The 22603-nt window shown below is 44.4% G+C and overlaps 1 protein-coding gene across 1 annotated transcript; it reads right to left on the minus strand.

The window, feature by feature from the left end:
• Positions 1-6139: 6139 nt before the first annotated feature.
• Positions 6140-14725, minus strand: LOC307066131 (cationic amino acid transporter 3-like; the record flags this gene model as incomplete). Its single annotated transcript, XM_079723224.1, has 12 exons — positions 14657-14725; positions 11137-11536; positions 10381-10539; positions 9059-9236; positions 8740-8852; positions 8053-8275; positions 7743-7882; positions 7538-7640; positions 7148-7347; positions 6781-6947; positions 6427-6535; positions 6140-6258 (listed from the first exon to the last, which is right to left on the minus strand). The coding sequence occupies exons 2-12, from the start codon at positions 11516-11518 to the stop codon at positions 6140-6142; spliced, it is 1893 nt and encodes a 630-aa protein (XP_079579350.1). The 5' UTR covers positions 11519-11536; positions 14657-14725.
• Positions 14726-22603: the final 7878 nt, after the last annotated feature.

Raw genomic sequence — 22603 nt, forward strand, 5'->3', positions numbered from 1 at the left:
GCCATGGGAGGGCCTGGTGCATTAGGAGGGAGAGGCTTGAGCTCAGACAGGTCCTGGGAGACTGGAGAAAAGGAGAGAGTCCAGGAGGGGAGCCTCTGAGAGCTGGAGAACTTGAATGCTATCCATGAATGTGGCCTGGGAGATCTAGGGTGGGTGCTACAGCCAGTGGGAGAACTGTGGCACAGGGGATGGCAGTGTGGTTAGAGCCCAGGAGTGCCTTATGAAGGCTGACAGAGGGCTCAGAATCAGGTTGACGTAGGCCTTATGTTTGGTTTATCTCAGGGTTGGGGTTACATTTCACTTCAAGTTACTTTGTCCTTGGGTTACGTATACCTTAGTGTTAGGGTTAGGTTAAGGATTTGGATCCTCAGCAGGGAGGGAATGAGGGAACATGGAACATATTTGGGGGGAGGGATGCCAGACATATACAGACCATTCCACCAACAATAGAACACATATAGAACATTCTCCAGGATAGACCCTATGTTAGGCCACAAAATAATCTCAACAAATTGAAAAGATTAAAAGCACAGATTGAAACCTGACCACAATGTAATGAAACTAGAAATCAACAGAAGGAAAACAAGAATACTATATGGGAATTAAACCACACACTCTTAAGCAACAGATAGGTGAAAGAAGAAATCATAAGGGAAATTAGAAAATACATAGGAGGGAAAATCAAAACAAACCACAACTTACAGGATGCAGTGAAAGGCACGCTCAGAAGACAGTTTGTGGCAGGAAATGCCTACACTGAAAAAGAAGAAAGATCTCAAATCAATAAACTAACTCTACATGGTAAGAAGCTAAAAAAAAGAACAAACAAAACCAAAAGCAACAGAAGGCAGAAAATAATAGGGATTAGAGTAGAGAAAAATGAAATAGAGAATTTTTTTAATGATACAAAGAATCAACAGAACCAGAAGTTGGTTCTTTGAGAAGATGAACAAAATGAGCAAACCTTTAGCTAGACTGACCAAGGGGGAAAAAAGCAATTATGCAAAGAGAAGTCAAAGATAACTAGAGATGCTTCCAGTCTCTTCTAGGTATGTGTGGCTAAAGTGAAACATCACAAAAGCAAAGAAACTTGAACTCATTGACATTGCAAATAAACAGAATAAACCTGAGTGCATTCAGTTACACCAGACCAGGGTTCACCAGAGTTTTTCTGTTGAGGGCCAAATAATATTTTAGGTTTTTCAGGCCACATATGCTCTGGACTACATGTTCCTCTTTATTTTTATTATTATTATTTTTTACAACCTTTTAAGAATAAAAACCACTCAGCCGCTAAACCAAACAAGAATCAGGGCCACAGTCAAGATTTGAGCTATGGACCAGAGTTTACCTGACTGCTGCACTAAATCAATAGGTAAGCGTGGGAAAAGATTCTAGGTCAGCATTATCCAGTTTGGTAACAAACAGCCACATACAATCTTGAGCACTTGAAGTGTGGCCAGGTGGTAAAGTAAGTGTAAAATACACACTGAGATTTGATGACTGTTTGGAAGTAAAAAAGGTAAAATATCTCATTAGTGAGTTTTACATTATATGTTTAAATGATAATATTTTGGATATTTTGAATTGAATAAAGTATATTATTAAAATTAACTGTTTCTTTTTCCTTTTTTAATGTGATACTAGGAAAATTTTAATTATATGTGTGGATGTCATATTTGTTTATTCTGAAATTTGGCAACATTTGTCAAAAATTTTAAATGTGCATGTCTTTGACTCAACATTCCCACTTAAAAGAATATACTATTTTGTAGCATTAATTAAAAATTTTCAGGGCCTCTCTCACCTTCTGAGATGGCCCACACTCTGTCTGTGGAGTGTGTTTCTCTCTAAATAAATCCACTTCTTACCTATCAGTTTGTCTCTCACTGAATTCTTTCTGTGATGAGACATCAAGAACCTGAACTTCATTAAGTCCTGAGACCAGGTGTGTGATCTCAATTTAAAGACCTTGGGTTCAAGTCCCAGTCTGGGTTTTGGCTGGGCTCAATTCCTGGTACGTGGGTTCAAGTCCCAAATCTGAGTTCCACGGTTTCAGCTGGCAAGCCACGAAGGGACAGTGATAAGCTAGACCAACACCCTCTCATCGTCAACACCACTGGGGACACATTCTGTGCCGTTTCTTTGAGACAACTTTTTGGGCACTCTAACACCTGGTTGGGAGACTGCCTTGGAAGGGATAGCATCTAAAATCTCTTGTCATTTATAGATATTTTTGTACTCTGATGCTGTTAGAAAAAGTGCTTCATCAAGGAGATCATAAAAAGGCTATGGAAGCAGTTACAGCAGTTCCACATCAAGATGTATGGCTATGTGAGGATTCCAGCCCATACTGACTTAAAACAAGGAGCTGTCCTGCCCCTGGGCCCCTAGATCAGGCATCCAGAGATTTTTACTCCCTGACAGGAAGAGTCAATGTCCCTACTCAGCCCTGAAGCAGTTACAGATGACTATCACCCCTCTGCTTCCCATAAGAATACAGGAGTAAAATCTCTAAGAGGGGAATGAAATAGGAGGGGAAGGGGGCAGGGCATAACCTTTGAAAGAACAACACAGCCCGAGGCCATGACATAAACTGACTGGAACCAAATCGCTCCAAGATAGTGGACAAGTCAACTTCCACTAGACCTTGAGCCTCAGTATACAGTATACCCTCACTGTAACACATCAGCAAGCTAAATGATGTACCCACAGGCACCGTGACCGCTGCAACACTGATAAGGATCAAAAAGTGGGCATGGCCCAGTTCCTGGAAATCCCCACCCCTTCCCCAAAATAGCTGGAATACTCCTCCCACTCAGCCTATGAAATTACCCACCCCTATAAAAACCGACAACCCCATACCCCTGACGCCTCTCTCACCTTCCAAGATGACCCATAGTCTGTCTGGGAAGTGTGTTTCTCTCTAAATAAATCCACTTCTTACCTAAAAAAAAAAAAAAAAAAAAAAATTGGAATTCCCTGGCAGTCCAGTAGTTAGGACTCTGCACTTTCACTGCCAAGGGCCCAGGTTCAATCCCTAGTCAGGAAATTATGATCCCACAAACCCTGCAGCACGGCCCAAAAAAAAAAAAATTTTTTTTAATCACTTAAAAGAAAATTTTCCATAGACACATATCACCTTTCCCAAAGAACCTCCTCTTATTCTCAGGAGCTCTTTAGTGAAAATTACATTGTTGACTTGTTGTGGAGTTGTTTTGTTTTTCATTTTTCTTTTGGCAGGGTGTGGGGATTATTCCAGTATTCGTATGAAGCAAAACTCATGCACAAATCCATAGAAAACTTCCACATCTAGGTTATATGTGGTTATCCTGGAGGAACAGGCCGTCTTTTGCTAGACAGAATTCATATTCTTTAAATTATTATGTAGGGAATTCCCTGGTGGTCCAGTGGTTAAGAATCCACCTTCCAATCTGGGGCCTCGGGTTTGATCCCTGGTCAGGGGACTAAGATCCCACATGCCACAAGGCGACTTAGCCTGCGTGCTGCAACTACTGAGCCTGTGCACTCTAGAGCCCTTGCGCCACAACTAGAGAGCCTGCATGCCGCAACTACTGAGCCCACACACTCTGGACCCCATGCATCACAACTAGAGAGCCCATGCACTGCAACAAAGAGCCCACCCACCACAACAAAAGATCCCACGCGCCACAACTAAAACCCGATGCAGCCAAATAAATAAATATTTTTTAAAATTTTTTAATTATTATGTAATGAGTAACCTAGCCAACTGTGAAATTTCAAATAAGGGTAGAAATTAAGAGTATTTAAATACTTTGACAGAAGTCTTAGCTGGAATTAACCAGACTGGCCCACAGGCAGGACCTTTGTGGACATGGAAGACAAAGAGTGTACAGTTGTGCTTCAAGCCTGCAGGTAAACAGAAGAGATGAGGCACCGAAGATGGGAAGCGAATGTCTACTGAAGTTGGTGCAGCCGCTATGGGAAACAGTATGGAGGTTTCCCAAAAAGTAAAAAGAGAACTACCATATGACCCAGCAATTCCACTCCTGGTTATATATCTGAGAAAAGCAAAAAACACTAACTCAAAAAGATACATTCACCCCAAAGTTCACAGCATTAATGTTCACAGCATGTCTATTTACAATAGACAAGATGCAGAAGCAACCCAAGTGTCTGTCAACAGAAGAATGGATAAAAAAGGTGTGGTATATAAATACAATAGAATACTACTCAGCCATAAAGAAAGAATGAAGTTCTCCATTTGCAACAGGATGGACCTGGAGGTTATTATACTTATGAAATAAGTCAGAGAAAAACAAATACTGTGTAATATCACGTGTGGAATCTAAAAAATAAATGAATGTGTACAAAAGAGAAACAGAGTCACAGATAAAGAAAACAAACTAGTGGTTACCAGTGGGGAGAGAGAAGGGTTAGGGCAAATAGGGGTGAGGGATTAAGAGATACAAACTACTATGTATAAAATAAGCTACAGGATATGTTGTACAGCACAGGAAAATAAAGCCATTAGATACAATTACTTTAAATGGAATATAATCTATAAAATATTACATCACTGTGTGGTACACCTGAAACTGATATTGTAAATCAACTATAGCTCATTTTTTAAAAAATGAATGAATGTGTGAAGACAGCAGATGTGTATTAAAATATCCCAGTGGAAATATGGAGGTATCAAAAATCCAATAAGTTTGGGCTTCCCTGGTGGCGCAGTGGTTGAGAGTCCGCCTGCCGATGCAGGGGACGCGGGTTTGTGCCCCGGTCCGGGAGGATCCCACATGCCGCGGAGCGGCTGGGCCCGTGAGCCATGGCCGCTGAGCCTGCACGTCCGGAGCCTGTGCTCTGCAATGGGAGAGGCCACAACAGTGAGAGGCCCGTGTACTGCAAAAAAAAAAAAAAAAAAAAAAAAAAAAAATCCAATAAGTTTAAGAATCACTGTGTGATGTTATCTTAAAAATGAATGATGGGGCTTCCCTGGTGGCGCAGTGGTTGAGAGTCTGCCTGCTAGTGCAGGGGACACGGGTTCGGGCCCTGGTCTGGGAGGATCCCACATGCCGTGGAGCGACTAGTCCCGTGAGCCACAACTATTGAGCCTGCGCGTCTGGAGCTTGTGCTCCGCAACAGGAGAGGCCGCGATAGTGAGAGGCCCGTGCTCCGCGATGGGGAGTGGCCCCCGCTTGCCACAACTAGAGAAAGCCCTCGCACAGAAACGAAGACCCAACACAGCAAAAATTAATTAATTAATTAATAAACTCCTACCCCCAACATCTAAAAAAAAAAAATGAATGATGAATGTGATAAAGTCATCCAATTTCCCTATTTGTATTCCAGCTTTACTGAGGTATGACTGTAAATTAAAAATTGTATATATTTAGATTTTTAAAGAAAATTTTAAATAAACACAAAAAATTGTTTTTCATTTCACCAGTAACAAAAAGAAGAGAAAAAATTATAACAGCATTGGGAGTTCCCTGGTGGTCTAATGGTTAGGATTTCGGGTTTTCACTCCTGTGACCCGGGTTCCATCCCTGTTCTGGGAACTGAGATCCTGCAAGCTGTGTGGTGCAACCAAAAAAATAATAATAATACAACAGCATCAAAATTTTTAAATATTTAGGAATAAAAAATATGTATATATTTAGGAATAATTTCCACTCAGCTCTTTGGAAATAATAACAAAGTTATTGAATATCATTAAAGAAGATTAATAAAATGGAGAATCATACCACAAAAAAAGTAAATAAATACAGTGCAACTCTTGACACAATATATAGTTACCTATGTTTTCTTCCCATGTGGCAATCTATGTGTTTTTGCTGGAAAAAGGCACAAGAAGGCACTTCTTACATGCAGGTTAATATTTTATTTTTTCTCTGGTTTCTGGTTACCTTGTACTTTCTTTGTGAGAATTCATCTTGCTGCACAGATATGAAGCATGCACTTTTCTGAGTGGTTACTTAAAAAATGGTTACTTAAAAATTATACAACATAGAAGTCATTTTGTCCACTGGCATTAAATATAGGGCTGTAAATTCATCCCACCTTCACACTCCATAGAGCCTCAAAGTGCCCCTTAAACCAGAAGATACCTTCAGTGCACGGTGGGATTCCACACAGCGTCTATTGCCTGTGGTTAAGATGATTCAGCACCAGGGATGTTTTTGTCAAAAGTCTGGGAGTTGGAGGCTGGTGGCTGTTGATTATTCTTCTCCAAGCTGTGTCGGATCCCATATCCAAAGTATATGACAAATCCTAGTGGAGAAATAAGACAACGAGAAGGAAAAGTAGGTGCTCTCCCTGCTTACAAATGCCCAGCAGGCCTGCTATGATGGTGTCTGACACAGTTTGCGGGGAGAGGTAGTAGAAAGAGGATTGGGCTCAGTCACTCAAGAGGCCTTTTAATCCCAGAAAGCCACTTACCAATCACCATCCAGACACCAAATTGGGCCCAAGTCCCAGAGGTCATCTGCATCATCAGGTAAACATTCACAAAGATGCTCACGAGTGGGAGGACAGGCAAAGCAGGGACCTGCGGGCAAAGTCAGTTATTCCCTGAACACACCGCAGACGTCTGAAAGGCGGGCCTCCACCCCACATGGCCGAGAAGACTTCAGTCCTACTGCGTGTTCAGTGCCTACTGCAGTGTGGATCAGGGAAGGGTCCATTAGTTTTAACAATTCCTCTTCTTCCCTGGTCCAGCAAAGGATGTTTAGGTCTCAGAGCATGCAGACTTCACTCACTCACGTGGACAGGTGGGCACCTAAGGTCACCTACCTTGAAATGAAGAGGAGTGGGGCTCTGGGGCTGCCTCCAAATGATGACAGTGACCCCAGTGATGAGCAGTAGCAGCAGCACAGCTGCGGTTGTATACACGGGGTCTCCAGAGAACACGTGGCTGGGCCACTGGGCCAGTATCAGGCTCAGGATCGTCAGCAGGAGAACTGCAAGGGTCAGGGTGGAGGAGAACAGGTTCCACTCTGGAAGCCAAATAGCTCAAGACCTTGGGTCACACCCCTCCCCAAAAACTGCCCACATCACGAAGGGCCATCATATCTCCAAGACGCCTCTACTGCCAAAATACACACTCCCGTCCTATCCTGTCAATTTCAGAATACCACCAAAGAGAAATCCCCCTGCTCACCAAGCAGTGAGGCACATCCATAGATGATCTGGCCAGATTTCCGAGTGGGGATGGCGTTGATAGGGGCACACAGACGCTTTAGCATCTTTGAGGTTCCTGCTTCAGGTCCAGATTCCAAAGGGCTTTCTTCGGCTACAGGCTTCATCTCAGTTTCTTTCTCTGTTTTCTCAGTCTTGCTTAAATTCTGGTCTGGTTGGTACCTGAATTAGAGGTATTAAGTCAATATTAACAGCAGCCCCTACTCATCCAACATCAAGCAGTCAAATCCATCTCTTTCCCAACTTAAGCCTAGTGGGACATTTAGAAGGCAGCATGAAGGCAAACGACGATTATCCCCCCTTCAATCCCCACGAGCCAAAGACCCCCAGCCAAGGGGTAACGTAGTCTCACCTGAGGACAAGAACAGAAAAAGACACCAGGGAATAAGCAAGCAGGGTCCCGATTGACATGAGGTCCACGAGATCGCTGAGCTCGAAAAGTAATGCCATGACCCCTAGAATGAGGGCACAGACAAGGTGGAGAGGGAGTGAAAAACCAGTAGAAATATCCAAGTTAAGAAAATTGATCAAAGAAGGAATGGGTCTTGTTTATTTACCTGCAAGAGTTCCAGAAGCCAAGGTGGCCATGATGGGGGTGCGTGTACGGGCATGGATCCGGGCAAGTCCCCGGAAAAGGAGCCCGTCATCTGCCATTGAGTAGATGACACGAGGCATAGGAAACATGGCACCCAGGAGACTGGAAGAGAAAATGGGAACATGTGTGAGGACGTGGATAAGCAGGACAGACTGGGGTGTCTACTCCCTAGTCTACGTGGGGTAAGGTGTCTTTCCCTCTTGTCTCTCAATCCCAAAGACTGGGATACCTGAGCATCTGACAGTAGATGGGGAGAAAGCTTTGACACTGACCTGGATGTAAGAGCACAGAGGGTGCCAACAGCCACGACATATCTGGCAGGGGCCCAGCCGACATGGAGGAAAGCGTGTGGTAAGGGGCTGTCAGGATCAATCTGGTAGTAGGGCACCATGAGGGTGAGTGCTGCCGAGACACCAGAATATGCCAAGAAGCAGATGCAGAGCGAGATCACAATGCCCAAGGGGATGGATCGCTGAGGATTTCGGGCTTCCTCCCCTGCAGGATGGGAGGAAGTATTGGGCCAGGAAAACACACTGTGATGAAATACAAAATCCCCTTTCCGGACTTCCCTGGTGGCGCAGTGGTTAAGAATCCGCCTGCCAGTGCAGTGCAGGGAACACGGGTTCAAGCCCTGGTCCGGGAAGATCCCACGTGCCACAGAGCAACTAAGCCCGTGAGCCACAGCTACTGAGCCCACATGCCTAGAGCCCGTGCTCCCAACAAGAGAAGCCACCGCAATGAGAAACCCGCGCACCGCAAAGAAGAGTAGCCCCCGCTCACCACAGCTAGAGAAAGCCTGTGCGCAGCAACGAAGACCCAACGCAGCCAAAAATAAATAAATAAATTTATTTTTTTTAAAAAATCCGCTTTCCTCTTGAACCTCCAAAAGAAACCCCTATGCCCAAGGGCAGCCTAATCTGTGTCCAAACCCCTGATGGGACACCCAGTGACCATGTTACCTGTAGTGGCAATGGCATCAAAACCAACAAATGCGTAGAAACATGTAGCTGCTCCTTGGAAAATCCCATCAAAGCCAAAAGGCACAAACCCTCCAGAACCCAGAGGGCCCAATCTATGGTGAGAGAAGGAGCAAGAAAGAATGTGGGTGAGCTGTGTTCAGCCATCTGTACTGGACTTTTTGGTTAATACCACAAGTTCTGGGCTCCAGGACCCCATCACCTGGATCCATCAGCCCAGATCCCTTTAGTCCCCACCATATTCCCAGCTCTGCACACGTGCCCCCACAAGCATCACTATGGTCGAGGATACCCTCCTAACCTAGAGGTGTCATTGGATCCAGATGTGTTCAATCTGTAGTCCTGTTCCGTGAGCTGCCAGTTGTGCAGATCTCCCTTGATGAAGCCAGAGATGATCATGAAGCTGAGAACCAAAAGGTTCAAGCCTGTGAACACTTTGTTAACCAGGGCCGACTCACGAGCTCCCAGAACCAGTATTCCTGTGGGAAAGATGGAATATGAAACATGCAAAATAACCAAATCCATAGACACAGAAAGCAGACTAGTGGTTGCCAGGGGCTGGGGTATTGAGGAGTTGGACAGTGAGTGCTCAGCGGGTATGGGATTTCCTTTTGGGGTGATGAATTTTTTGGAACTAGAGAGAGGTGACGGTTACACAACATTGTGAATGTACTAAGTGCCACTTAATTGTACACTTTCAGATGGTTAATTTCTTATTGTGACAATCATCGCACAGTAGACAGGTCTATCAAATCATCATATTGTACACCTTAAACTTATACAATGTATATCAATTATATCTCAGTAAAGCTGGGGAAATAACAAAATGGTTAATTTTATGCTATACGAATTTCCTCTCAATTAAAAAACAATCTTTGATCTCAGTACAAAGGAAGAAACTCACTGGTCTAAGTAAATGATTCTCCCCTGGGGTGATTTTTCCCCCCAGGGGACTCTTAGCAATGTCTGGAGACACTGTGACTGACACAATTTGGAGGGTGGGCGTCCCTGGTATTTAGTACATAAAGGCCAGGGATGTTACTCAACATCTGACAATGATTTAAAAAAACAAAACAACAACAACCGGGCTTCCCTGGTGGCGCAGTGGTTGAGAGTCCGCCTGCCGATGCAGGGGACACGGGTTCGTGCCCCGGTCCGGGAGGATCCCACATGCCGCGGAGCGGCAAGGCCCGCGAGCTATGGCCGCTGAGCCTGTGCGTCCGGAGCCTGTGCTCCACAGCGGGAGAGGCCACAACAGGGAGAGGCCCGCGTACCACAAAAAAAAAAAAAAGAAAAGAAAAAGACTCTACTCTTCCACTGCAGGGGGCACAAGTCTGACCCCTGGTTGGGGAACTAAGATCCCGCAATGCCACGCAGCGCGGCCAAAGAAAAAAACCCTCAAATGCACAGAACAGCCCCACACGCCAAAGAATGATCCAGCCCAAACTGTCAGTGGTGCCAACAGTGGGAAACAGTGGTCTGTGTCCTGCCTTCCTGTCTCTCATACCACAGACCCCTCTTTCCAGTCGTAACCCCCCACCATTCTTCCATCCCAAGCCTTTCCCACCCCAGCTCTCCCTCCACACCCCACTCTTCCCATCCTATCACTGAACCCTGTCTCACCCGTGAGCAGCAGTACCAAGCCCAGCGCAAAAAAGTCTGGGTACTTGGCCAGGAAGTAGGGCACACGCAGAGAGAAAGTTCCCTGTAACACCCGAGAGATGTGGTTCCCAGTCAGGCTGTCAAAAGCGGAGCTCCAGGCCCGGGCCACGCTGGCAGTGCCTGCAGCAGCAGAAGAAGGAATATTTATTAACAAACATTCATTGAACCCCTACCACGTGTCATGGGATGTATTTGGGAGAGGTGGGGGGACGCATACAAAATACCTAATCTCTAAGAGTTTCTTTTCGTGGGCTGGGGACAGTAGACCCAGAAGATCCACAAAACAGGTCAACTGTTTAATGTTAGGAGATCAATGTTATGCAAAAAAAAAAGAAAAAGAAAAAGAAAACAGGTTAAGTGGGAGTGAAAAGTCTGGGAGATGAGGGTTGAAATTTTAAATCAAGTAGCAAAGGAAAATCCCATGAAGGCAACAACTGAGGAGAGACTTCCACATGGTGAGGGGATGAGCCTGTGGGACGTGCCTCCGTCTCACCCACTCCCTACACTTTCCTTTCCTTCTTTGTTCTAGGCCCCATAATTGAAGGAAAATAGGATACAGCAGAGTAGAATGAAGTTGTGGGGTTTTCCTGCCACTATTACCCACTTCACCCCACAAGGTGGATAACAAATTTCTCACGAATGAGTCAAGACCTAAATCCCATCTCCTAGTTTCCTGATCTTAAGCCCCACACCGTCCTCCCACTCCCATCATCTCACCGATGACATAGGACAGGATGAGGTTCCAGCCAGTGATGAAGGCACACAGTTGTCCCACTGTGACATAGCTGTAGAGATACGCAGAACCAGAGCACGGTACCCGGGCCCCAAACTCTGCATAGCAGAGCCCAGACAACACAGAAGACAGGGCGGCCACCAGGAAGCAGATGACAATCGCTGGCCCAGCTTTGTCCTTGGCCACTTCGCCAGCCAGGATGTACACACCAGCTCCCAAGGTGCTGCCCACGCCCAGGGCCACCAGGTCTAAGGTGTTCAGACAACGAGCCATGCGACTCTCAGACTCTTCCCTGGGCTCCAGAGGCCGCCTGCGGATCAGCTTCTGACCAAATTGGTAAACATCCTGACACAGCATCTTAGACATAGTTGAGGAGGCTACAACCTGCTGAGAAAGCAAGACACAAAGCCATCAAGAATGTCCATCCACCCCTGGCCCTGGGAGTTCAATTCCACAGAACAATGGAGTTATGGGGAGCCGATGGTAAAAGTACACGTTGGGCAAGTTCTCTGTCTCTGAGCTTTGGTTTCTTCAAACATAAAGAAGACTTTTAATGTATTTCAAAGTTACTGGAAGAGTTGCTTGAAGAGAAGTGAGGGGGAGCAGATTATGTATCCCCAAAATGTGCCATTTGGGGATGTGGACTCTTTTGAGTTGAAGGCAATTAAGACCCAGCAGACTGGACTTCCCTGGTGGCTCAGTGGTTAAGAATCCACCTGCCAATGCAGGAGACATGGGTTCGATCCCTGGACCAGGAAGATCCCACATGCCAGGAAGCAACGAAGCCCAGTGTGCCACAACTACTGAGCCCATGTGCTGCATCTACTGAAGCCCACGCGCCTAGAGCCCGTGCTCCACAACAAGAGAAGCCACCGCAGTGAGAAGCCCACACACCGCAGCGAAGAGCAGCCCCCACTCACCGCAACTAGAGAAAGCCCGCGGGCAGCAACACAGCCAAAAATAAAATAAACTTAAAAAAAAAAACCCAGCAGACTCAGGAAAAGCTCCTTGCCTCTCCCTTAACTGCTCAAAATAATTTAGATTAGGAGGCTTATGCCAGGAAGAGAGATAACTTTTTTTTTAACCAGAGAGAACTTTTTATCTCAGAAAGACCTGCATGGAGTGGCAAACATTTGCTTACCAAGCATTTGCTTTTCCCATCTTCCTGTGAGGTGTCTTCCCCTTGAAGCCCCACATCCATACCCCTTTCTCCTTAGCTCAGGGTAGCATATAAGCCTCAACTGCCTGTCTTTGAACCTCAGAGTTTTTATGGGGCTCCCGTACGTAGGAAATTATTTAATCTGTCGTATATCAATTTAATTATTAGACTCAGCAAAGAACCTAGAAAGAAAAGTTTTTCACCCCTGTAGAAGCAAAAACTTCCAGCACAGTGCCTGGCACACAGTAGCTGCTTAAATACTATTAGGTGAATGGATAAGAATGTTGATCCTTAAAGTGAAATCAACCAGCTTGGGACTTCCCTGGTGGCTCAGTGGTTACGAATCCACCTGCCAATGCAGGGGACATGGGTTCGAGCCCTGGTCCGGGAAGATCCCACATGAGCAACTGAGCCCGTGCGCCACAACTACTGAGCCTGCACTCTAGAGCCAGTGAGCCTCCACTACTGAAGCCCGCGCGCCTAGAGCCTGTGCTCTGCAGCAAGAGAAGCCACCGCAATGAGAAGCCCACGCACCACAACAAAGAGTAGCCCCGGCTCACCGCAACTAGAGAAAGGCTGCACACAGTAACTTAGACCCAACGCAGCCAAAAAAATTTTTTTAATAAATTAATTTTTTTAAAAAGACATCAACCAGCTCTGCTGGTTCCAATCGAGCACTGTGATGTGTAGCTTGTTTGATTTTGCATGAGCTACATACCACTTTGTCCTCCTTCCTTCTATAAAACAGGGAAATTTATTATTATCATCTTTATTCCCTCCCTTCCTTGCTGTGAGTGAAGTGACAGTTTAAGGGGCTCGGTGATCAGAGCGATGAAACCAAGTCCCTGTAAAACCAAATTCCCCTGCTGAGTTTATGATTCACCTCTCCATCCGAAACTTTATTCCCTCTCTTGTCCCAACCTTGTTCCCCTCAGGACTGAGGGGTATCAAAGAAAGGGGGAACTGAACTCAGGCAGGACCCTGCAGGACACTCCTCGTACAAAAGTTTCTCCGTGCCCCCTCGTTGGTTTGTAAAGAAAGGATTTAGTCTCCTAGGTCTTCCGAAGTTCCAAAGAGCAGACTCAAGCAGTTACTAGTTAGGGAAGTGAGGGTATGCAGAAACAAAGGAAAAGCAGTACCAAATGGCCTTAAAGGAAAAAACAGCAGGGACCAACCTGCTTGAAATTCTTAACTTGTCACGTAGGCTCTAAGTAAATAACAAAATGCCTCAACCCTTGTTTTTGCTCTCTTCTAGAAAGAAGTTAAGGGACCACAAGACCTTGACGTACTAGTTTGCTTTGCAGGAACACGTAGATCAATCACAATCACCAATGACCCACTGAGTCACAAAAATGCTGTCAGGAAGTCTGCAACTGAGATCTTATCCAGAAACTAAAATCACAAAGATCACCTCCCCTTTACTCTTCTTTTCTTTAGAAAACTTGCAACCCGGCCAGCCAGCAAAGGTGGATTTGAGATCAACCTATTTCTCCCAACTTCTCAAGAGGGTGGCACCCTCGCCATTGATAAACCTTTCCCTGCTCCAAACACCAATGTTTCCATTTGTTTGGCCTCACTGTGCACCAGGCACATGAACTTGGATTCCACAACAAGCTCACACTCCACACATTTCTACACCAAGGACCCTGAAACCTGAAGCTTTCTCTTTCATTGCTTGCAGAGTGAAATTGAACTGAAACTCTGCGTTGGGGGAGAATGAGATGGAATTTGCAAGGAAGGACAGGCTGTAGCCCAGCCCAGGGAAAGCATCAAACGAGAGTGGCTCCAACTGCCTGGAGGGAGGGAGGACTAATCTTCATTCTGAATCAGAAATGATGAACTCTGTGTCCAGCTCCTCTGGGGCATGAAATGTCTCCTCTCTACAAGGCTGTAGGGCTAGGCGGACCCAGTGAACAAAAGTTATCATCAGGGTGCTTCCGTACCTGATACTCCAAGTTTTGCATTTTGGTTAAGAGCTAGCATTCAAAGAGCCAAGAAACTGGGCTTCCCTGGTGGCACAGTGGTTGAGAGTCCGCCTGCCGATGCAGGGGACACGGGTTCGTGCCCCGGTCCGGGAAGATCCCACATGCCGCGGAGCGACTGGGCCCGTGAGCCATGGCTGCTGAGCCTGCGCGTCCAGAGCCTGTGCTCCGCAACGGGAGAGGCCACAACAGTGAGAGGCCCGCGTACCGCAAAAAAAAAAAAAAAAAAAAGTTCAGCCAATGATAAATAGTAGAGCCAGCTTTACAGAGTTGCTGGGTGTAACGAACCCAAAAGCGATTTAATGTAAATCAGCATACAGTCCTCCTCCTCGGCGCAAAATCCGCAATGCTCAAGTTTCTTACAGTCTCCCCTTGTACCCCCAGAGGAGAAATCCACAGATACAGAGGGCCAACAGTATACAGGAGACTGAAATCAGTGGTCCACACGTCATAAACCCTATAGAAGGGTAAGCTTTAATATTGTTTGAACACCAATCCAAAAAATGAGTCTTAGGGGCTTCCCTGGTGGCGCAGTTGTTGAGACTCCGCCTGCCGATGCAGGGGACGCGGGTTCGTGCCCCGGTCCGGGAGGATCCCGCATGCCCCGGAGCGGCTGGGCCCGTGAGCCATGGCCGCCGAGCCTGCGCGTCCGGAGCCTGTGCTCCGCAACGGGAGAGGCCGCAGCGGTGAGAGGCCCGCGTACCGCAAAAAAAAAAAAAAAAAAAGAGTCTTAGAGCCTCCAGACACTGATGCAACCTCCCCCTACCCCACCTCTTCTTACACAACCGCACACACAGCTCCCAGCTCCTTCTGCTTTCATCTGGAAAATGGGTCTTGCCACCCTCAGGCTGGAGCCAGGCTGACCCAGCTGCACACTTGGAATGCAGAGGTCTCTTTAGGAGGATGTGAACTCAGCGCCCAGTCTCCTACAGAAGAGCGGTTGCCCAAGACTTACCAAATTCTTGGAGCAGAAACTGGAGCCCTGGATCAGAGTCAGTGAGGTTGAGTTTAAGCTGTGTAGGGCTGGAGCTGATACATCTCTAAAAACCAAAACTGGGAACGCTTCCACAATAAAAGACAACCCAATCCCTGGGTGGGGATGGGTGGGGACGCTCGGGGATGGGCGGGGCAAGCCTGCAGCCAATTGAGCGTGTGAGTGGTTACCCTCAGGGGACCGTTCTGAGATTTGGAGTCTGTGTGTGGCAAAATACACACAACAGAAAATTTACCGTTTTAACCATTTTTAAGCGTGCAGTTCAGTAGTGTTACGCACATTCACATTTTGTGCAACCAAACAAGTTTTTCATCTTGCAAAACTGAAACTCTGTACCCATTAAACTACAATTTCCTCTTTCTCCTCCACCGGTTCCTGGTCATCACCATCCTACTTTCTGTCTCTGAATCTGATGACTCTAGTACTTCATTTAAGTGGAATCAAACAATATTTGTTCTTTCCTGTCATGCTTATTTCCCTTAGCAGAATGTCCATATGGTTCATCCATGTTGTAGCATGTGTTAGAATTCCCTTCATTTTAAAATAGATAGCTAGTGGGAAGCAGCCACATAGCCCAGGGAGATCAGCTCCGAGCTTCGTGACCACCTAGAGGGCTGGGATAGGGAGGGTGGGAGGGAGAAGCAAGAGGGAGGGGGTATGGGGATGTATGTATATGTATAGCTGATTCACTTTGTTATACAGCAGAAACTAACACAGCAGTGTGAAGCAATTATACGCCAATAAAAATGTTTTTTAAAAAAAGCATTAAACATCATAACACACATTTTTCTTTATATGTGCGTTTACCTGGAAGTGAAATTGCTGGGTCATCAGGTACCTATAAGTCTGTTTTACTAAATATTGCCACCTTGCTCTCCAACGTTTGTGTGCCAGTTTACACTCTATTCTGCAGGATATATGAATTCCTATCTTGTCAAATCTGGTCACCATTTAGTATTCTCAGACTTTTACAAATTTTGCCAATCTGACGGGTGAGAAACATCATTAAAATTTTAAATTGCATCTCTGGGCTTCCCTGGTGGCACAGTGGTTAAGAATCCGCCTGCCAATGCAGGCGACACGGGTTTGAGCCCTGGTCCAGGAAGATCCCACATGCCACGGAGCAACTAAGCCTGTGTGCCACAACTACTGAGCCCGTGTGCCATAACTACTGAAGCCCGTGTGCCTAGAGCCCGTGCTCCGCAACAAGAGAAGCCACTGCAATGAGAAGCTCATGCACCACAACGAAGAGTAGTCCCCGCTCACCACAACTAGAGAAAGCCCACGTGCAGCAAGGAAGACCCAACACAGCCATAAATAAATACATAAAGAAATAAATTTATAAGAATAAAATAAATAAACTGCATTTCTCTGATTAATGAAGTTGGGCATATTTTCATCTTTACTGGCAATTCCAGCAACTCTTCTATGAATAACCTGTTCACATCTTTGCTTGGTGGTCAGCTGAATTATTTTTCTTTTGCGTGGGGAGGGGCACAATTCTACATAGTAGTTAGCAGCAGACACGCTGAACTGCATTAGTTTGAATTCCAAATGTGTCATTAACCGTTGTTTGTACTTGGATGTTACCTCTCTGTGGCTCAGTTTCTTCTTCTGTAAGGTAAAGATAAAAATAGTATCTCATAGGATTACTCTGGTGGTTAAGGGAGTTAATACATACTAACAATTTAGAACAGATCCTGGCATATAGTAACTACTTAGTAAATGTTAGCTACTCTCATTATCCTACTGGTGGTAAAGTGTCCTTTATATATTTTGGAGAGATTCTTTGTCTGTTATGTATGTTGCAAAAAATCTTTGTCGTTTGGCTTTGTTACCTTTTGTCATGCAGGCATTTTAAATTTTAATGTAAATGAATCAATTTTCTTTATAATTTGTGCTTTTTTTTCCATGTATCTAAACATATTTTTCTTCACAGGATCATAAAATTGTCCTCTTGTATTTTAAAACTATTTTTTAACAAATTTAAGCCTTTAATCTACCTGGAATTTATTTTTTTTATATAGAGGCAATGATCTATTTCTCTTTCTTGCCATACAGATAGCCAATTATTCCAATAAGTTTCCATTTTCGAGGCCACTTTTCTCATAAACCAAATATACATATAAGCCAGAGTCTATTTCTAAGCTCTCGAGTTTGTCTAATTAATCTATTTTTAACCCTACAAAATTCCATACTGTTTTAATTACTATAGCTTTAAAATAATTCTTGATATCTAGAAGAGCAAATTCTCTTAGTTCTTCTCATAGCTGCCCTGCCTATTCCTGAACATCTTCTCATACACAGGAATTTTAAAATAAGTTCACCAAATTTCATGAAAAAACCTATTGAGATTTTATTGGAATTATATTAACTTTGTAGGTCAATTTTAGTTATAATTTATAGTACATGTCCCTGATATTGAGCTTGTATATGCATTAACAAAATGTTTTTATCTTGTTTGATTTTATCATTTTCTTCCATAAAAGTATTAAATACTATTTTCTAAATTTTTTTCCTTGGGTACCATATAAATTTGAATGTAATTGTGAATGGAATTTTTTTTTTTTGGTACACGGGCCTCTCACTGTTGTGGCCTCTCCCGTTGCGGAGCACAGGCTCCAGACACGCAGGCTCAGCGGCCATGGCTCACGGGCCCAGCCGCTCCGCGGCATGTGGGACCTTCCCGGACCAGGGCACGAACCCGTGTCCCCTGCATCGGCAGGCAGACTCTCAACCACTGTGCCACCAGGGAAGCCCTTGAATGGAATTTTTAATAACATTTTCTATTTTCCAATAACTGTTAAATAAAATCTTACATTATAATAAAAAAAAACAAAAAAGGAAAAGGAAATGTAGTGTGTATATATAGACAATGGAATAGTAGTCAGCCATTAAAAGAAGGAAACCTTGCTGCTTGTGAAAACGTGAATGGACCTGAGGACATTATGCTTATTGAAATACATCAGACAATGAAAACCAATGTATGATTTCACTTATATGTGGAATCTAAGTAAATCAAACTCATAACACCATAAATTAGAACTGTAGTTGTAAGGAGTAGGTGGTGGAGAAAGTGGGGAGATATCAGTAAAGGGTACAAACTTTCAGTTAAAAGACAAAAAAGTTCTAGGTATCTAATATATGTCATGTTGACTATAGTTAATACTGCTGTATTGTATTTTTGCTATCTAGTATGAGAGAACTGCTTGTGTTCTCAACACACAGACACACACAAGTAGAAGCTATGGGAGGTGACAGTTAATTAACTTGATTGTGGTAATCATTCACAGTGTCTATGTGTATTAAATCATCATTTTGGACATCTTAAAGAGATCTTCACTTTGTACAGTCTAAATATATGCAGTTTTGTGAATCATACTTCAGTAAACTGGAAAAAAGGAAAACCAATGAAGTGGCATTATCAGCCTACTACAGGATAGATTCCAAACAAGAAAGAGTGGCCTCACACATTAGATATTTACTGAGAATGTACTGTGTTGAAATAACCCTCTATTAAAAATATTCGACTGTTTTTTAAAAAAAATTTTTATTGGGGTGTGGTTGATTTGCAATGTTGTGTAGGTTTCAGGTGTACAGCAAAGTGAATCTGTTATACATATAAATATATACACTCTTTTTTACATTCTTTTCCCATATAGGCCATTACAGAGTATTGAGTAGAGTTCCCTGTGCTATACAGTAGGTCCTTGAATTTTGTTATTGTTTAATCTTTGACAGATGCTCTGTACACTAATGCCATCATCATAGTCACCAATGCTGTATGATGATGTGCATTCAACTAAACCACACTTGACTGAAATTCGAAGGCCACCAAAGCCAACGTTATAAAGTATATACTCAATGACTTTTAAAACACAACCCTGATATTTGAGTAATCACTTATTTCATGAAAGAGGGAAGACCGAAAAACCAAAGAATGATACAACTCTGAAGATCACATAAAAATGTTTTCTGATTATGAACATTCATCTTTAATTTAGAATCTAGATGACACAGTCCTGCATTTCAGAGACTGTTTGTAAATATTCTAAATGAAAGAAATGTTTAGAATTGTATTTGAATAAAATATTGTTTATATAAAAAAAAAGAATTCCCTTCATTTTTAATGCTGTATAATACTCTACTATTTGTACATACCACATCTGGCTTATCCACTCGTTGGTCAATGGGCACTTGGGCTGCTTTCATGTTTTAGCTATTGTGAATAGTGCTGCTATCAATAAGAGTTTATAAATATCTCTTCCAGAGTGTGCTTTCAATTCTTCTGGGTATATCCTCAGAAGTAGAATTGCTGGATCCTATGGTTCTAAAATTTTTGTCTGCTTGTGATGGAGAAAATGATCACATATTGAGGTGGGGGAAGTCATTTTGGCTTATACGTGGTTCAGCCTGAACTCTGTGTGAACTAAAACAGCCTGTCCAACCCTCGCAGCACATCTGCTTTAACCATTGAGGCAAAGAACGTCTGTTTTCAAGATAAGGAGGAACAACTCCCTTCTCATGGCGTCCATGTTACACTCCCTGGAAGATAAAGTTCCCTTCCCAGACTCCACGGTCCTGTTGCCTCACTGTCTATGTATTAAGTCTGTCTCTTTTGAAACCTTGATGGAATATACCCTGTCATTTTGATGTATGTTTTCTGTTCGGATGAGGTATAAAACTGTGCTGAAAACCATGCTTCAACAGAGCAGTTCCAGGGATTCCCTGGAGGTACCCCGAGCTTCCACTGCAGGGGGCACGGGTTTGATACGTGGATCCCTGATCAGGGAACTAAGACCTAAGACCCCCGCATGCCGAGCAGCACAGCCAAAAAAACAAAAACAAACAAACAAAAACCAGAGCATTTCCTCAGACGTAGGTAAGAGGCTGCCTACTGGGCTATAGTGCCCAGTTTGGCTCAAATAAAACTCTTTTCTATTCTTATTATAGATTGTTTATTGATTATTTCCATGGACTCTTGAACTCATTTGATCCTTAAGGACCCTGAGAAGTAGGGGCTATAAGACTGGGGACCCCACTCCCAGCCCTGCTCTCTCCATTCCTCTTGCACTACTCGACTTTGCACAGTCCGCCCATGGCCTGAGACACTCAAATGTGGGGAACCCCCAAGCGCACCTGGGCCCCAACCAGGAGAGGGGAGCTTAAAATCTCTGATGTTAACTCAAGCAACAAAAACATTTAATAAGCGTGGTGCCTGCATCCAGCCTTGCACAAAGGGATGGAAGAAGATAAAGGGGAGTGCGGCTTAGTCCTCTTCTTCAAGGGCCCCTTCTGCTGGGAGAGCTGAGAACCCAGGCAGGGAAGGGAATAGGATGTAAGAGGTAAGGAAGGAAAAACCTGGGAGCGAGAGGGGAGTGTTGCAGCTGGGTGGCTGCTGGTGGAGGCTTGACAGGATTATAACATGCATCAAATAACACACATGCTAAAACACTGGGCACACACCACCAACCTGGGATTTAACTGTCATGGTTGACTGTTACATTAACTTTTATTTTTTTTAATTTTTGGCTGCGTTGGGTCTTCGTTGCTCCGCGCGGGCTTTCTCTAGTTGAGGCAAGTGGGGGCTACTCTTCATTGAGGTGCGCGGGCTTCTCATTGCGGTGGCTTCTCTTGTTGCAGAGCATGGGCTGTAGGCACGTGGGCTCAGTAGCTGTGGCTTGCGGGCTCTAGAGCGCAGGCTCAATAGTTGTGGCGCACGGACTTCATTGCTTCGTGGCATGTGGGAACTTCCCGGACCAGGGCTCGAACCCGTGTCCCCTGCATTGGCAGGCGGATACTTAACCACTGCGCCACCAGGGAAGCCCTACATTAACTTTTGAAGGGTCAACCACACAAGATGGAATGAACTGGCTTAAGCTGTTGTGGAGCGTTTTAGTTGGTTGTGTTGGGGACCCGCTCAAAACCCAAGAGTTGGTAGAAAGATGATTTCAAAGGGAAGACACTGCGATGCAACAGATGCAGAACGACTTCTCAGAGCTTCCCTTGTCTGACTCAAAGCAGAAAATTCTGGTAAGTAAGGCTGCCAGAAACTCCCACTTGGGGAGAGGCTATCACAAAGAGGCAAAGGTGAGTAAACCTATTACTGTAATTTTTTGTCCCGCAGTTTTATAGCCTGAAGAAGGTGGAAAGACCACTCACATCTGCACAAAAATTATTGCAAACTTTCTCATCTCCAGTTTCTCCTCTTAACTTATTTGTCTTTCCCAAAGAAACCCATTTGTTCTTCCCATAGAAGCCTTTTCTCCCTCCCCCTCCCCCTACTAAGTTGAGTATATAAGCCTGTGACTTTAATCATTTAGCAAGTTATACTTTTGTTAGGTCCTGTATATAATCCTTTCTCCTGGTAATTTGCCTTTGGTCTGTCTTTTTTGTAAGCTCCAGTCAAAGACTCTAAGAGGATAGAGGGGGAAAGGTTTTCTGCTCCAACAGCGGCAAAGTTTAAATGCTTCAACAGTGTGATGCTGCTACTGAGTAAGATGTGTGGTCCAGGGCTTCCCTGGTGGCACAGTGGTTAAGAATCCGCCTGCCAATGCAGGGGACATGGGTTCGATCCCTGGTCTGGGAATATCTCACCTGCTGCAGAGCAACTAAGCCCGTGCGCCACAGCTACTGAGCCTGCGCTCTAGAGCCTGTGAGCCACAACTACGGAGCCCACGTGCCACAACTACTGAAGCCCACATGCCTAGAGCCTGTGCTCCACAACAAAGAGTAGCCCCCACTCGCCACAACTAGAGAAAGCCCACACGCAGCAATGAAGACCCAACACAGCTGTAAATAAATAAATAAATAAATAAATAAAATTTATTTTTTTAAAAAATGTGTGGCCAAGTAAAAGAAGTAGAGTATAGAGTTCATTCATCTAACACTGCCAAAGGGCCCACTGTGTGCCAGGCACTAAAATACGCATCAGGGACTTAGAAGTAAAGGGCACTCCCCTCTTTAACAACAGCAGGACATTTGGAGACACTTTATATGGAATCCATTCCACACACATTGTACTGAAATAAACTTCATATACTTAAAGGAGTCTAACTTTTCAAAACAACCATAACATAATAGGAGAAACCATGCAAAGAGTTTAAAATAATATTAGGACAGAGATTTAAGCCTTGAGGATGTTTATCTCCAATATCACATTGTATAGAATTTAAAAGACCCCAATTGTCAGGCATTATCTTGCTGTTATGATTCATGAGAATGTAACTCACTTCCACCTCTGCTTTTTTCTCCTCGCCCTCTCATATGTCCAATATAATTTACCATTATATTTAGTTCATCTCACAGTGACTTTG

Source organism: Hyperoodon ampullatus (assembly GCF_949752795.1).
Source record: "Hyperoodon ampullatus genome assembly, chromosome: 18".
Classification (NCBI taxonomy): Eukaryota; Metazoa; Chordata; class Mammalia; order Artiodactyla; family Ziphiidae; genus Hyperoodon; species Hyperoodon ampullatus.